The sequence below is a fragment of the Aphidius gifuensis genome, linkage group LG5, assembly GCF_014905175.1.
Source record: "Aphidius gifuensis isolate YNYX2018 linkage group LG5, ASM1490517v1, whole genome shotgun sequence".
Lineage (NCBI taxonomy): Eukaryota > Metazoa > Arthropoda > Insecta > Hymenoptera > Braconidae > Aphidius > Aphidius gifuensis.
Window position 1 is genome coordinate 4571918 of NC_057792.1, and position 17984 is coordinate 4589901.

Sequence of the window (17984 nt, forward strand, 5' to 3'; positions counted from 1 at the left end):
AATTCAATTATCAAATAATCTTTATAATAAATAAATTGTGGTTTTTTTTATTTCTACAAAAAAAAAAAAAAAAACACAATCAATTTGACGCTCAGATATTTAATTTTTAATTTTTTTTCTTGTAAATTATTATTTTTACTTGTAGCTTGTATACTTGACAGTAGATAATGATAAGCGATTCCGTGGGACATAACAGGCAATTTCCGTAGTGAAATGATATCAGATGCCGGATGATAGCATATTATTATCGAGCTTGATAGATTACTTTTAGATCAGTCGTAGCATTGTCTGGTCAGTCGACTCGGTTCGTTTAAATTTATCATTTTTTTAAATAACACTGAATAAGCCATTTTATTTTATTTTATTTGTAAACAATTAGTAATAGTTTATACATTTTTTTTTACCTTTAATCAACAAGATAAATAAAAGTTTTTAGTGTCAAGTTTTAAATTTAAAAAAAAATGAAAATGTGACCTTGATTAGTTTAGGTTTTATCGTATTAAAAAAAAGAAACAAGTGAGTCGATATTATTTTGCCACGTAAGTGATCAATGTTATCCAAAGAATCTTTAAAAAAATTTCATAGATAATTGATTAAGAAAATTAATATTAAAAATACTTGTATAGAAAAAAAAAAAAAAAATGTTATTAAAGCGTCGATCGGTTGAGAAAAATTTTAATTGTTCGATGAACACCGAATTGAATAATACACTAAGCGTCGAAAAAAAAAAAAACTAACTCAAGTTGAATAAAGATCACCTGGTTTTAAGCAAAAATATATAATAATATTGAGGACAAAGTGCAGTAGGTGTGTGAGCAAGCTTGACACTGAATAAAAGTGAAAGTAACAAGTGTTTAAACCATCAATACTTTTATAATTTAAATTTAAAAAAAAAAAATATATACATTGATAACTTGATATTGTTATTAACTATTTATTTTTCAAGTTCAAGTTTCATTGTGGTGTTTTTTTAAAACAACAATTGGCAAGTTTAAAGTGAATGGTCAATGACAACAGAATCATCCAGTTGATGGTCCACTTGTAACTGATCAATGTCACTTATCTAATGTCAGTCAATCAACGATGCTTAAGCAATGCTGGACACTGAAAGAATATTATTTTCGAATAATGATACTCGATGGACTCGTAGTTTTTCATGTGATTAATAAATTATTTAAATAAAAACAATTATCAATATGGATATGGAATTAGTAACCAGAACTTCACTCAGTTCACTTCATGCTGTTGATGATGGTCGTATTGTATCACCAAACAGTCTTGATGAATGGACATGGTCAAGTTTAAGGGTAAGCTAAATTAAATAATGTTTAAATTTTGAAATAATTAAATCTAAATTACATGTATAATAATAATTTTAAATATTTTTTTCTACAAGCGTCTGCGCATAATTTGACCCTGGCGCAGACTCCTGATGTTGATTTGCCTTGTTAATAGGCACACATGGTATTGACTCCCTAGTTTTTACTGTGTTAATATAAAAAATAATATTAAAACGTGATTTTTTTGTCTGTTGCTTAAACATGTGTGCTGGTGATTGAGACAAAAATATTATCATATAGCTTTTGTGACCTAAAATTTGATTGTACAATTTAGTCGAATCGCGTTGACAAAAAAAAAGAATATATATATTTAGCTCGTTGATATTTTTACCTTGTTACATACATTTAAAAAATAAATAAATAAATAAAATGTATTTGTTTGCGCATCGACAGCGCTGATACTGAAATGATAAACGATTATCAGACGGAAAACTCGGCCGCGAACAATACGCCTTGAGAATTATTATTTACCTCCACCCTCTTTGATGATGTGAGTTACCAATAGCAATAACATGTCTTAAATTACAAATAAAAAAAAAAAAAACAAAATAAATATTATATATAAATAATCTTGTCATTTTAATATATAATTAATTTGTTAATAAAAAAAATGTATTATAATAATTTATATTTATAACACAACAGAGTATTTATATTTTACTTGTCTATTAGGACAATAGTAATAACAAGATTATATTAGAGTTAGAAATACATTACCGTAAAATAAATATTAAAAAAAAATAATTAGAAAAAATAATATATATAAATGCATATTACATTTGTGTGTGGGTGGTTGTGAAGCGTGAAATCAATGAGCTAAATCGCTTCCGGCAAAATAAATTACAAATTCTATTATCGCGTGAGAAACAGGTGCTGATATATATATAGATTTTTTTTTTTTAAATTTAAAACTAATCTATTTTATTTTAATCCATAAAAAATGTATCATTTAGTTGATTAATTTTAATTTTTTATATTTTCAGAAACAATTTGAGTATAAAAATCTTGAAAAACTTTATATTATTTATCAAAGAAGACTACAAAATGGGTATCTATCACTCTTTGTTTTGGTACAACTTGTTCTTGGAATTGTACATTGCACAGTTTTAATTATGACAGTGAGTAAATATATATTTTAAATATAAAAATTATCATGTTAAAAAGCAAATGATACTTTTTAATTTTTTTATTTACATTGATTTAATTTTTTCTTTTACCCTTTGTCTATTTTTTATTAACACAACAAGTGTGTTAATTTACTATTATATTTGTTTATATAGTCTAGATGATACTATGCAATTAACTGACAAGGTTAAATCTAGATAAATTCATGTAATTTGTTATTTTTTATTTCAAGATAAAAATAAATGAAACCCTGATTGACGTGGTGATTTGGGGAATAATGGGTGCACTTTTGTGTCCAGTGATAGCACTGTCCTTCAGAACAAAACTTGTTCCACGTGAGAGTTGTCGTCCAGTTATATTATCATGTATTATTGTTGTGATTCTTGTAATTGGTGACCTCTCTGTTCCTTTCTGGTATACATTTACCTGTTCCGAGGACGCTCCTGCGATAAGGCAAGTACAAAAAAATATCTTAACATGATAAGGATTGAGGAGGGATTGACACAAGTCAAGTGTGATATAAAAGTTAAATTAGCAAATTAATTATCGCTTTTGACCTTCTTGGTAAACAAGTTTGTAAACTATCTATCTTTAGATTATTGCAAATTGTTTTTTGAGCTAGAAAAATCTGGATTAATGATAAATTCATACACTTGTTTTATTTATTGATAATAATAATTGTTTTTATATTTTTTCAGACCTGCATATGCTACACATGTTCTATTGGCATGCTATGTTTTTTTACCTCTAACTGAAAATCTTCATGCATTTATTCTTGGAGTCACAGCAACACTGTGTTATCTTTCTAGTTTTGTATTAATAACATACAGAAATTTACCAGATTACACAGCTAGGGTAATAATAAATTACATAATAATTAAATAAACAATAAAAAATAATAATTGCTTATTTTTTTTGTTTGTAATTTAGATAGTTGCTGATACAATTTATTTTGCCAGTGTTAATTGTCTTGGTTTGTACTTTAGATTTATGAATGAAGTTGTTATTAGAAGATCATTTTTAGATAGAAGAAAATGTGTTGAATCAACGCTACGTTTAAATTATGAAAAAGATCAAGAAGAACAATTAACAAGAAGTATATTACCTCAACATTTTGCTGCTAAAATTAAAAAAGATTTTCGTGATATATTTAAATTTATTGAAGAACATAAAAAACCACCACCCAAAGGACGTCGTAGAAAGTTAATAAAATTTTATTCATTATCTTATTGTCTATTATTGTAATTTAATTGATTTGTTTTTTTTTTTTTTAATTGTTACAGTGATTTGTATGTTGAAACACATGATAATGTCAGTATTCTTTATGCAGATATTGTTAATTTTTCTGGTTTAACAGTAACTCTACCAGTTAAAAAACTTGTTGAAACATTAAATGATTTATTTGGTAGTTTTGATGAAGCATCAGAGCGTCACAATGTATTGAGAATTAAATTTCTTGGTGATTGTTATTATTGTGTTAGTGGTGTACCAACACCAAATCCACAACATGCAAAAAGTTGTGTTGATCTTGGTGAGTTTATTAAACTCTTAATTTTTAAATGTTAAAAAAATGATTAATGTATTTTTTTTTCTTCAGGTTTAGATATGATTAAAATAATAAAAGAAGTACGTGCAAGAGTACGTCGTGAAAGTGGTGTTGATATTAATATGAGAATTGGTGTTCATTCAGGTAAAATAATATCAGGAATTCTTGGTGCAAATAAATGGCAATATGATGTTTGGTCAAGAGACGTTGTTATTGCAAATAAAATGGAACAAACTGGTCAACCAGGAAAAGTTCATATAACACAACAAACATTAGATCTTTTAGATGCAACATGTTATGATTGTGTACCAGTTGATACACTAAATGATGAGACATTAAATAAATACAGCATTAAAAGTTATCTCATAACACCTTGTCTTCCAAGTTCACCAATTTTGCAGGTGGGCAAATATATTTAAATTATAATATTAATATTATTAAGGTTCAGTTGTATTTAATTAAATTATATATTAAATAAACAACTGAACCTAAAAATAAATAATAATTAAGTCAGAATAATTAGTCAGTTGATAGACAAACCTTGTTGCAGAACAGCGAGAGCACAATGTCAGTACCAGCATCATCATCATCATCATCAACAACACCACCACCACCACCACCGCCATCATCTTCATCATCATCATCAACAAAACATTATGTACGTTGGTACAGTGTACGACCAAGTACAAGTGTTGGACCAACTCATCGTAATACAAGAAGATTAACATCAACATTAACTAATCATGCTGATGTTTATGCTGGTACATTTCGTCGTAGAACACATTTTATGGATTCTTGTTTAAAAGATTATCATTTAATGCTTAAAGCTGCTGATGCTGAAATGGAAAAAGCTATTAAACAAATGCCTCTAAGTAAATGGGAGTAAGTTAATAATAATTTTCCATCTAAATTACATGTAAATTTAACTGTAAATTTATTAATTTATAATTTTTTTTTTGTTAGACAGTGGTCCAAATGGGAAACAATAAATCCATTGTTATTAACATTTACAAGACAAAATTGGGAAATACCATTTTTACGTGAACCAGATCCATTATTTAAATTTTTCATTGGTTGTGCAGCACTTGTATTATTATCAATGGGATTAATGTTTTCAGTACCAATGTTTATTCTATCTGATTGGCATACTAGTACAACAATTGGATTTTTAATATCAATGATATTTTTAATATGTTTATTGCCATTAACATGGATGCATTTTGTTTGGAATAGATGTAAAGATCCTCATGATGAACATGAAGGACATATTCCACAACCAAAAAATAAATTATTACAATTTATGTATCAAACAAGTATTAAAGTTGTTTGGAGTGCATTATTAAGAACAACATTGTATTTAATTATTACAATAATGCTTGCTATTTGTGCAATGTTTGATATGCTTGTAAATAATTTTTAAATTATTATTTTTCTTAAAGAAAAAATTTGGCTATATTTAAATTAATTATCTATTTTATTTTTGTTTTAGTTTGAATGTGAAAATATTGATAGACTTGCTAATAATAATGCAACATCAAGTATTGCTGAGAGTAGAGCTGGTGATGTTGATTGCATATCTTCACCTTGGGTAAGATTATTTTGTAGGTACATGTTAGATAAATGTTTTAATATTTTTATAATTAAAAATTTTGAATTAATATATTTTATTAAAAATTTGATTTTAGCAAATGACTGAAACTTGTTCATTGGCAATATTAACAAGTTTTTTATTTTTACGTGTTCATTTTATTTTAAAATTAATAATTGGAATTATTATTGTAAGTTTTTATACTTGGAATATAACAAATTATCGTTCAGCAATATTTGATTCTGGTGATACATGGCATCCTCAACTTGAGCCAAAAATAGCACATATATTAAATGTAACATTTTTAACATTTTCACTACATCTTATTGATCGTCAAGCTGAATATTTAAGTCGTTTAGATTATCAATGGAAACGACAGTTAACACAAGAACAAGATGAAGCATTTCATACAAGAAATGCAAATAAATTATTACTTAGAAATATATTACCAGAACATGTTGCTGATTTTTATTTAAATATGAATCGTACTGAGGAACATGAATTGTATCATGAAGCACATGAAAATGTTGCTGTTATGTTTGCATCATTGACTGATTTATCAATTGACGAGAGTAATATTCTTATTGATCTTAATGAAATAATATGTGAATTTGATAAATTATTATTTGATCCAAGTTTTGCATGGAGAATTGAAAAAATTAAAATTGCTGGAACAACATATATGGCTGCTTGTGGATTAGAAGCAAGAAGAAGAGATTCATTAGAAAGTGATGATGGTAGTCAAGAACATGTTGTTAAAATTATGGCTGAATTTGCTGCAAGGATGATGGAAGTACTTGACAGGCTTAATGCAGATATTTTTCCAAATTGTGTTAAACCATACAAGTAGGTTTAAAATTATTATAATTTTTATAAATAATTATTAATTATTTTAAATATTTATTTAGATTAAGAATTGGAATTTCTCATGGTGAAGTTACTGCTGGTGTTGTTGGTTCACAAAAACCATTGTATGATATTTGGGGTGATGCTGTTAACATGGCATCTCGAATGGATACAACAGGTGTTTCTGGTAAAATTCAGGTAAATAATAAATTAGCTATAAGATATAATTTGTAATAGAATTTATTATTAGTAATAATAATAATTTTCAAATTAATAATTAACAGGTAACAACTGAAACAGCTAAAGTTTTAGAACAAGATGGAATAAAATGTTGTCTTCGTGGTGAAACATGGGTCAAACCAAAAGGTCTTGTTACAACATATTTTGTTGGAGTTGATGAAAAAAGACGACTACTTAAAGCTGACTCATCCTCACTTGAGCAAACAAATCTTTGAAATTATAAAAATATATCGAAATAATTGACCAAAAATAAAAATGCACAATTTCCCTGGTAGAAATATTTCTCTGTCTTTTCTCCGACCATGCAAATTGCCAGAAAAAGACAGAAAAATATTTCCACCAGCTGTGATCATTTCAATAATAAACTAATAACATATAAATTATATTTAAAAAAATTATTATTAAACAATCAAAATGATAACAATAGTAAATAATAGTATTTATATATAACGGTTATTTTTTTATAAAAATATTAAACTTGGATAATTAAAATTAAATCGAATTCAATATATATATATCGAATAAATAATTTGTAAATAACTCTGTAAATATACTTATGAATATTTGGTTTATATGAAACGTTGCATTAGTATTTTTACGTTGCAGTCATAACAAACTTCATATTATAAATTTATAAAAATAAACTACTAGTTGATGAAAACGTATATCTTTTTATTCATGTAATTTTTTTAATTGATAGTTATCAACCATTAGTATAATTTAAATAATCATTTCCCAAAGATAAAATTAAAAGCTTCACGTTTGAATATTATGTTTACGAATAATAAATTCACTTTTATTATTATAATATACGTAGATATGAATAGATAAGAAAAATCAATATTTTTATATTATTCCACAAACTTTAAATAATATATCCACAAAAAAAATAACACCATGATTATTATTAAAATTTATTTATTTTATTTACACATATAAGTATTATCAATTCATTTAAAAATAAAATTTATCTCCCCTCACGATTATCGTCAATCCAGATGGTAACAATCGGCTCAAGTGGTGGTATGTTTTCCTTGTCCGAATCGTCGTATCTATTTTTTAATTGTTCATCTAAAACACAATAATCAGGATAAAAAAAATTTAGTATCAGTCTACAGTAATTAATAACACTTTTATAATTTTTCGAGACACTATACTTACTTATTAACAATTTCATTTTTGTTTAAATGTATTTTTTAATAACTTGTAGAATTTTTAGTGTATAGTATTGACTACCAAAAGGTTTAGAATGATCTGAGGAAAATTTTTCAAACATTGGCACCTGTTGCACTTGCTAAAATTTTTTTTGTCGGTATTTCAAACAATGGTTCACCAACAATATTCGAAATCATCCTGGATACTATAGTCAAAGCATTCGTTTTTCTTACACCATCCTGTAGATAGAAAGTTGAGACATAATCTGTTTTAACTGCTTATTCTGTGAAAAGCAACCCCCTGCAAATCTTTTACCATATGCAAAATCATTTGACAATTATTAAAACATATGTGGTTGATTTTTCAGGGTGCAACGATCTGTAATCTTACGTTTAAATTTTAGAATATTCGTTTGGGTAATTCCACCTGTGAGAAAAATTTATAGTTAAAAATAAAGAAAAAATACTGAAAATTTGTCTTATTTATTAACTATTATTTTAAATAGTTTATGTATTTTTATTTCTTAAACATTTTATGTTCAAAATTTAACAACATTTTTTCATGGCACATAAAATAATCTTTAATTTTTGTCATTATTATCTTTATTAAAACATGAATAACAAGCATAATTTAATAATCAGAAAAATAAATAATTGAAATTAATTTGCTGATATATTCAGATATATATAAATGTCAATTTTTTAAATTACAAAGTTTTAATGAAGCATCTTAGGTATTTTTTTATTATCATTTTACTCGACAATGTCAATTCATGGAGTTCTTATCGGAGTACGTTCAAAATTTATATTTAAAATAAAATAAAAAACTATATAAATAAAATAATATTTACATAATAAATATTATATTTTAATTTAGAAAATGGAAATTACAATAATGTAAATGGCTGTTCATTTAAGAAATGTAAAAAAGATGAATTTTGTGTGATTAAAAAATTTTGGTGTAAAAATGAACCATGTCCATACATGTTATATTGTGCTAAATCTCAACAAGAATCTTTAAAAGGTCCAGCATCTTGTGATTCAGTAACATGTAGTAAAGGTCATATTTGTTCTTTAAAAATTCGTCAATGTACATGGGGCAAACGTAACTTATTTATAATTTTATTATTAAGTTAAATATTCATTTAAAAAAAATTACCATAATAGAATATTTAAAAAAATTAATTTAGCATGTCAAGAACAATATGCAAGATGTATTACTGATTACGAATTTTATGAAGGGCCAGCATCATGTGCTGGTTATAAATGTTCAAGTTCAGGTAACACATGTATCCTTCGTGAATCACTTTGTCCAAGACCTCCATGTAGACTTTTAAAAAGTTGTTCCCCAAAACGAGGTCATTATAGATTTAAAAAAATAACATATTTCTCTACAATTTTGTATATTAATAATTGTTAAATTAATTTAAAGATGTTCATGCATGGTTGGATCATTGTAATTCTCTTGATTGTCTATCTGAACACGAGTGTTTTATGCGAAAACCAGATGAAAATTGTCAAGCACCATTTTGCAAACACAAACCAGATTGTATTATTAAAAATGAAAATGAACTTATTGCAAATGAAAAATGTCGTGGATGGATATGTCCAAAAAATCAACAGTGTGTTACACAAGTTGTTGGACCATGTCAAAATGATAATTGTAAAATTATACGATCATGTGTTAGTGATGTTGCCACTGATAATGAACCTATTACAAAGGTTTAAAAATATATATTTAAAATAAATCATAGGTGATTTTTATAAATTTTTTGTATAATCATAGGACTGGAATACTGAGTCATCAAGACGTGGAAGTAATTTACCAGAAAATAATCATCAAGATTTTGATTTAGATGATAAACAAACTCTTATATTATTTCTTGAAAAATTAAATGAAGAAAGAAACTCGTATTTAAATATAATTAATCAGGTAAATGACAAATAGCTTTTATTTTTCAGTCAAAATTCTATTAAAATTCATTTTAAACATATTTTAGACTCAAAAGCTAATATCTGAAAGTCAATCAGTTCCTGTAAATATTCCTCAACTTGATCTAGTTTTAGAAAATCATACTGATAAAATAATTACAACAAGTACTGTTAAAAGTCTTTACAATGATTTATTACCACATTTACGATTGATACCTCCCAACGAACGAGAGATGATCAATCAAAATGATAAAGAAAAATCTGATAAAATAGTGAAATTTTCAGATAATGATGAAGTTACATTTATTCAAGATGACAATCACAATTTAACATATCCAAAAATTTATATCAAAGTAGAAAACAACATGAATTCACCAATAAGTTAGTTGGTTAAAAATAAATTATAACTTTTTTTAAATAAAACAAAAATACATTTAATTTTAGAACTTGGTAATGTCAGAATGAAATATCATAATGCTGATGATGATGATGATAATTATGACGACAATGATGATGATAATAATGGTGGTAATTATCATGATTTAACTAATCATCATGTTGAAGATAAAAACAATCCAAGTACTGTCGAAATCCAACGAAAAAATAATTCACCATTAGTAATAACAACAAAAGAAAATTCATCAGTTTTTAGAAATAATAATGTTGAGATAAAACCTTGGAAAAAATTAAGAATTAAAGGAAAAATAGGCTCGTTGTTAAATATTAAACCAGATTATTTTAAACGTTTTCCAAATCTTGAAGTGTTTGATATTCACACTGGTAAAATATCACTAAAACCAAATTTATTTCAAGCAGTTAATAAAACAATAAAAAAATTATATCTGACAATAAATGATAACAGTGATAGTCTTAAGAATGCATTTGCAAAACTTGATTTACTAGATTATCTTGAGATTTATAATAGCAGTTTGGAGTATATAAAACATGATACATTTGATAATATTACAAATGGTCTTGTTGATTTAAAATTACCACTGTGCAATATTTCATCAATTGAAAAAAAATCATTTAAAAAATTAATAAATCTTCATAGTTTGATACTCAATGAAAATAATTTACATAAACTTGAAGAAAATACATTTTATGGTCTTGATAATATGAAAATTTTATCATTGAGATATAATAAATTAACAACAATTGAAAATAATATATTTGAAAGCCTTAAAAATCATCTAGATATTAATAGAATTGAAAATAATGTTTTTTTACATACAAAAATAACAAAACTTTCATTACATAATAATAATTTAACAAATATTAGTGGTGATATTTTTGTTGGTATTTATGAAACATTGACTTTATTAGATTTGGAAAATAATCAAATTTTTCATATAAAAGAAAATACATTTTCCAAAATGCATAAACTTAGATGGGTTAATTTGAGTCATAATAAATTAAAAATAATTGAAAATAAATCATTCAATGGTATTGATACAAAAATATTAGATATATCAAATAATGAATTAATTGAAATTCAAGATAATTCATTTGATAATACGTCAATTCAAAAATTATATTTACCAGATGATTATTTCGATAATATATTTAATAATGTTAGCTCAAGAATTAACTGGAACATTTCAACATCAACAAATATTATTTCAAAGAAAAAAGAATTATTTAATTAAATATATAAATTTTCCTGTTGTTACCAGCTCAAAGTTATGGAATAATTTGACCAAAGAAATAACAAGCTTAAACATCCTACCAGTCTTTAAAATTATTTTCCATCAATTTCATAAATATTAAAAATATAAAATTAATTGTTTAAATTAATACTCAATCAACTGTCCTTTTAATATTTAAATAAACTAAGTAACCAGGACTTTATTACTAAAAAAAAAAAAATCAATAATTTATTTATTTAAAATTTCAATTTATTTTATTTGAAAAAAATAATAATACAATGATAAAAATACTTATAAGTATTTGTTGAAAATTTATTGTCCGTGATCTCCCTATAAATTCCGGTTTCCGGTTTCCTGCCTTCCATCCCCCGTCGTCATTTCTTTTGCTGTAAATAAATTAATAAATTTAAAATGCGTACTTATAAATGTTTCAAATAAATTTTTAAATTTTTTTTATTATTATATTTTCAGAAAAACAATGAATCATTTATTGGTCAATTAAAAAAAAAATTACACATTATTTATCTGAGTATATTTCAGCTAAAAATTTCCAGTTAAAACTGACGAATTCTGGATTTTTTTCAAATTCTTCTTGAAATTGTGGTTTTTTATTTTCATTTTTAAATTCTTTTTTTACAACTGCAACTGAGTCATTATTTGAATCATCATTATTACTGTAAAAAAACAAAGAAATAGAACAAGTTAGTAATATATTTTTTCAACGAAAAAAATTATATTTGATGATATAATTTGTTTTTTAAATACTTACGATGAAATTTGTCGACGTAATTCAGCCTCTCGACTGTTTGTTGCCCTCAACGACATGATAAATCGCGAACATATCATTCTTATTGGTGGTAAGGTATGTGATGACACTGTCAATAACTATAAAAAAAAGTATAAAAATATAAATTAATATAAATAGTTTTAATACAATTTAAAATAAATTTTTTTGTTTCCAATTTTACTTGTTATCTTGATTCATTCAAGTCAAACAAAATAATATTGTTTAGTCACTATAAATACATTTTATTCATGTCAGAATAAACATAGATAATAGAATTTTCAAGCTATTGTTTTAAACTTTCATTATTATTTTTATTTATATATTCAAGTTGACAATTCAAAACTTTATATACCGAGTATTAAAAATTCATAAAATTATTAAGACTTATCTTGAAAAATAAAATAAAATAAACGTCATATGACAGGGATTAATCATACATGAGATTATGTCAGTGCAATTGCGTGAGTACAGTGACCCTTTCAGAGTTTAAGTCACCATACAGAATAAAAACATTAAAATATAATTTCAATTGGGTAAAAACTTGGTGATAATTTTATTTAGCAAGTGGAACAAGTGTTAACTTGATTTATTTAAAAGACCCATGGAATTTTTTTTTTTTTTTTTTTGTTTCATGTGTTCATTTTTTTATGCTTGATATAAAAGAGTACGTGAATATGAATTTTAAAAAATCTTTGATAAGTATAAAAATAAAATCGTTAAAGAAAAAACAATCAAATAATAATGATGAAAATATAAATTACCACCCACGTGTTTTATGAAGTTTCCACATGTCGTGGTGCATGTATGACTATAATTTTGTAGGAGAAAAAATCACGCATCAAAAGAGGGGAGAATATGCTTTATATTAAATCATCCCGAGTCATCTAAAAGTTCAGTAGCAGTTGAATATTGTTCAAGCAAACAACAAAATAATATTTAAAAAATATCCTTTTTTTTTTTTTTCTTTTCTTTTCTTCATTATTTAATTTTGTAATATAATTAATAACTTATCTAAAATTTGTTTAAATAATTTTTAATTCGAATGAAGCTCAGTATATTTTGTCTTGTATTATTTTTATCAATTATATTCATTAATAAAATGGCACATGGTTTTCCCGCCAGTGATCCAGAAGCAGTAAGTAATATTTATTTTTAAAACAAAAAATAATTAATAGAAGCTTCAAGTATATATATAATTTTGTTTTTTAAATTTGTTAACTAGTCTGTTAATTTAATAAAATACTAAAATATATTTGTCTATTTTTAATTATTTAATTTTATTTCAGGCTGCTGAAAATATGAGGTCGATTCCACAATGGCATTGCCTTCGTTATAGGAAATTCGATCTAGTTCGTCGATGCAGAAATTATCGTCTATCACGCAAACACTGACCTATCAGAAAGCGGGTGGATACTAGTTATCACACCAGCAATCCGCCAAGTGTCTACTTAACTACCCAGAGTTTGATTATCATTAAATTGATCCCTCGACTAATCAGGCTAATCCAAATGATAAACTAAATATCAATTTCCATCCGAAAAGTTTAAATAATAATATTAATATTAGTAATATAAAGCTGACTGAAATAAATCATTTTGCTTATGTTAAAGGAAGTCATGAGCTTCCATGTATATCTCATCGCGTATGTCAGTCAATGACAATTGACACTCATTTAAATATATATATATTATATACTCATGTATTTATTGAAATATTATGTGTCAAAAAAATATCATTAAATAATTCATAATATCGTTTATCAAGTTGTGTTAAATTTCTATCATCATATGAAAATTGGTGTTTGTTAATTGTATTGTTGATTTAATGGCATTAAAAATAATACTAGCGCGATGTGATTAATACAGTTAAAAAAAAAAAAAATAACAATAATATAATACTTAAATAAATAAATGATTTAAAAAAAAATTTGTTCAATTTTTTTCGCTACCCTTTTATGATGCTTTTTTTTTTAGCCACGATTAATTAATTAATAAATAAAATAAATAAATTTTGTTTAATAATATTACCTCATCAACCATTTTTTTTCCAGATTTTTCAAATTGATCATGTGAAAAATAATCATTTTTTTCTACATTTGTATTTGACTCATCAGCAATTAGGCTACTGAATGCAGTTAATGGTATATTTCCATTGACAGTAAGATTTTCCAATGACACAGCAGCTTCAGATTCTGCTTCAAGTGTTAAAAGTTCTTGATTTGAATCCAAGAAAAATAATTGTGATTTTAATTGCCAAACATGTGGATTGTATGTATTTTTTTCTGATGTATTTGGCACAAAGCAAGCACCCATCACTGTACTTTCATCTTTTAAAAGATTTTTTCTTGTATAAATAGGCTCTGATGATTGAGGTGTAAATACATATACTAAAAATTATTTAAAAAAAAAAAACAATAACAATTATTAATATCATTATTATGAAGTACTTGTGTTGATGATAGAATAATGTTATATTATTTTTACTTACAATTATTATCTTCTGTAAATGCAACCATGTATACTGAGCTAATATCAGAAGTTAAATTAGCTAATTTTAATGGTACACTCCAAGAAATTGTTAAAGTTAATAAATTCCAAACAACAATATGTTCAGATGATCCAACAACAACTAAATGACAAGCTTCATGTTTACCAAATTCAATACGTTTTAATGTTTGTGAATAACGACTGTGAGTCAAACTACATTTGAGTATATTTGTAACAGGATTCCATATTGTTAATGATGAACCAAAACCAACACCAAGAAGTGAACCATCAATTGAAAAATCAGCATCCATTGATGGTAAATTACGATAATCACCAATTCCACAACATTGCCAATATTTTGTTGTTTTATACATTGATTCTGGCTCAACTAAATCCCATAATTTAAATTGATCATCTTTACCAGTTGTTACAACCATAAAATTATCACTATCAAGTGATGTATTTGATCTAAATTTTAATGATGTTATTCCATTTTCATGTGGTAATTCAATACATGTATTTAATGAATATATTTGTTTTTCCATAATATATTTCCAAAATTTAAGTCTAACTTCTGGACTTGATATACCATCATTTCTTTCTTCAACAGTTGCCATCCATGTACCATCACTACTTAATGCAATTTTAGTTACTTCTGTATTAACAATAATCATATTTCTTCCTTGTGTTATTAAATTTTGTGTTGTTATATCAATATTATGTAAAAGACTTTTAGTATTTGTATCAAAAAATTGTACATGTCCAGTTCTACTATTTAATACTAAACTACCAGTTCTTGGATCAAGTACTAAACCAGCAGGAAATAAATTTTTTTTAGATGTTGTTACACCCCATGTAAAATTTTGTATAACAGATGTTAATTTTTTTTCTGGATTAATAACAATAATACCATTATCTAATGTTGATATTGCAACATAACGATTTTCTGGTGCAATTGTTAAATGTTTTATTGGTGCTGGTAAACGTGGTAAAAATGTTTTATTATTTGGTTTACCAATTGACCATTTAACAAGTACACATTCACTACCACCAGTATATAAATGTTCACCAGATTTTGAAAATGCAATTTCAGTTACAGGCAATGTATGCCAATGATATACTCCTTGTGCTGGATGTTTTTTAAATAAATCAAACCATACAACAGCACGTCCACTTGAATCACCAGTTGCAACACATGTCTCTTCAGGATGTCCAGCAACACATGTTATTTTACGTCCAGTTAAACCAATTTTATGCCATATACCAGTTAAATTTTGATTCAAACGAAGAATATGTAAATCAACATCTTGACCAATTGCCACCAAATTATTACCATTGTTACCAATAATATCTACATAATAATCAGCAATGTGTTTGATACAAGTTGACTTTGTAGCATCACCTGTATCAAGATCACAAAGCACTAGCTGAATGTCATTATGAGCTTCAACAATATATGTTAGCAAAGCTTGACATACTTGATGACCATTTGCACGTTGATAATTAACAACATGAAATGTTTTTATTTTAGCATCAGCATGAGTTTTAAATTTTAATTTTTTAACAATTAATCCATTACGAGAATCCCAATTAACAAGTTCTCCATTCTCGGTACAACCAATAATTGTATTAAAATTATCTGAATTAAATGTAATTGCTATTATTTTATTATCAACAGGTTCAAATTCACGTACAAAATCACCTGTTTTTGTACTATTTGCTCGTATTACATTTTTCCAAACAACGTATAAAATTCTATAAACAATAACAACAACATTAATAATTTATCTATATTAATTTTAATATTACAATTATTTTAAATAGATTATTAATTAATTAAAACATACTCTCCATCACTAGAAAATAGTGGACGACGATCGATGATACTTCCACCACCTTTTCTCTTCACAACCAATTCATCACCAAATCTCTTGTATCGTTGACCTTGGCTAGGAGTTGGAGGTTTTAAATTTTAAATATTAACAATCACTTATTTACATACAATTTGTTTATGAATGCATAACTTTTTTATTTATTTATTTATTTATTTATTTATTTATTTATTTCAGTTGATCCACGTGCGAAAAATGTTTATAACCTATTAGCACTATGTACACACATTTTAAGGAAAAGATGTACACAGATCAACACAGATGTACATTTCGATTTTTCCTGAACCTCGCGAGTTTTCCTCTAGATAGCGCAAAGTACAAGTACAAGTTTTGTTTAATCTACTCATGACACTGCGCAATGCGTATTAAAAAAAAAGGGTAATCTAAAATTGCAGTAAAATTAACAATTTTGTAAATAACAGTTAATTACCGGTGTATTTATATCAAAATGGCGTTTGAGATAAAAAAAAAAGGAGTATGTTGAATAGCAAAGAAAAAAAAATAAATAAATATAATTCTTTCAATGGTTTATTGTTTTTGTATCATAGAAATGATCAGTAAAAAATTGTGAATAATAAAAAAAAAATAATTTACATATAAATTTATTTATAATTACATTGTTGGTGATTAATTTTTTTCTCTCAATATATTTTCATAATATTATTTTTGAGTAATCGCGACTTGTCATTGTGTATTATTTTTTTTTTTTCAGAAGCCATATTATTTTTTAGTCAATTTTTTAAAATTACTAAAAGGATCATTAATGCATCATAATGTACATATATAAATCACTCTTCAAACATAAATTGTGAAAAATAAAAAGATAGCTGCTCCAAGCTGCTGTTCAAGTTTAGACTTGTTCTTGCTTGTTTCTGTGTTTTTTTTTTTTTTTTTTTATATTCATAAGAGTGAAAAGCAAGGACTCCCTCGATCAAGTATCAAGTAATCGAAAGAGGGTTGGGAGGGGTTTTGATACACTTGCAGATATATAAAAAAATCATATATACATATATGTATACACAAACCCCCACTGAGACAAGCAGAGAGACACAAGTCAGTTTCCTCTGATTTCCTCGCCCCTGTAGTGTGTCACTTGGGAGGCCAAATAACTAACGTCAAAAAAAAATAAAAATAAAAAAACTGTCAAGTATGGCTGTAACATTAACATCAAATATATATCTCATTTGACATGTGTCTTAAATAACTGATAACACATTAATAATAAACAAATATCAAAAACATTTACATCAAGTTACAATAAACAACAAAAAAAAAAAAATTAAAAAATGTCAAATATAAATATTTTTTTTTAATTGCAAAAAGGAATTCTACAATAGTGCGTAAATTTTTTTTAAATATTTGTTTTTAATTTAATTTTATTAAGTGATAAACATAATCG

At 25.4% G+C, this 17984-nt stretch overlaps 3 protein-coding genes and 1 long non-coding RNA gene across 10 annotated transcripts; 3 read left to right on the top strand and 1 right to left on the bottom strand.

Moving 5' to 3' along the window:
- The first annotated feature begins 96 nt into the window (after positions 1-96).
- On the top strand, positions 97-7347 carry LOC122857037 (adenylate cyclase type 2-like). Of its 7 annotated transcripts, XM_044159010.1 has the most exons (15): positions 97-1307; positions 2324-2458; positions 2698-2918; positions 3164-3320; positions 3396-3667; positions 3749-3996; positions 4063-4412; positions 4562-4772; positions 4851-4893; positions 4975-5040; positions 5221-5416; positions 5501-5599; positions 5697-6445; positions 6508-6643; positions 6730-7347. In XM_044159010.1, the coding sequence occupies exons 1-15, from the start codon at positions 1197-1199 to the stop codon at positions 6898-6900; spliced, it is 3165 nt and encodes a 1054-aa protein (XP_044014945.1). In that variant the 5' UTR covers positions 97-1196; the 3' UTR covers positions 6901-7347. The 7 variants fall into 7 exon arrangements, with proteins under 7 accessions (XP_044014945.1, XP_044014942.1, XP_044014940.1 ...); XM_044159007.1 differs by having other exon boundaries at positions 4562-4893; XM_044159005.1 differs by having other exon boundaries at positions 4562-4893; positions 4975-5416.
- Positions 7348-8524: 1177 nt separating this feature from the next.
- On the top strand, positions 8525-11922 carry LOC122856248. Its single transcript, XM_044157941.1, has 8 exons — positions 8525-8629; positions 8717-8944; positions 9030-9197; positions 9272-9561; positions 9626-9772; positions 9840-10152; positions 10216-10768; positions 11892-11922. The coding sequence occupies exons 1-8, from the start codon at positions 8560-8562 to the stop codon at positions 11920-11922; spliced, it is 1800 nt and encodes a 599-aa protein (XP_044013876.1). The 5' UTR covers positions 8525-8559.
- On the bottom strand, positions 11737-16665 carry LOC122856249 (WD repeat-containing protein 75-like; the record flags this gene model as incomplete). Its single annotated transcript, XM_044157942.1, has 6 exons — positions 11737-11806; positions 11935-12094; positions 12190-12305; positions 14235-14593; positions 14695-16448; positions 16541-16665. Coding segments are annotated over 5 exons (2511 nt in total), but the record flags the coding sequence as incomplete, so codon positions are not given.
- On the top strand, positions 12864-13613 carry LOC122857058. Its single transcript, XR_006374173.1, has 2 exons — positions 12864-13342; positions 13494-13613. It is a non-coding gene; the product is annotated as an uncharacterized LOC122857058 (long non-coding RNA).
- Positions 16666-17984: the final 1319 nt, after the last annotated feature.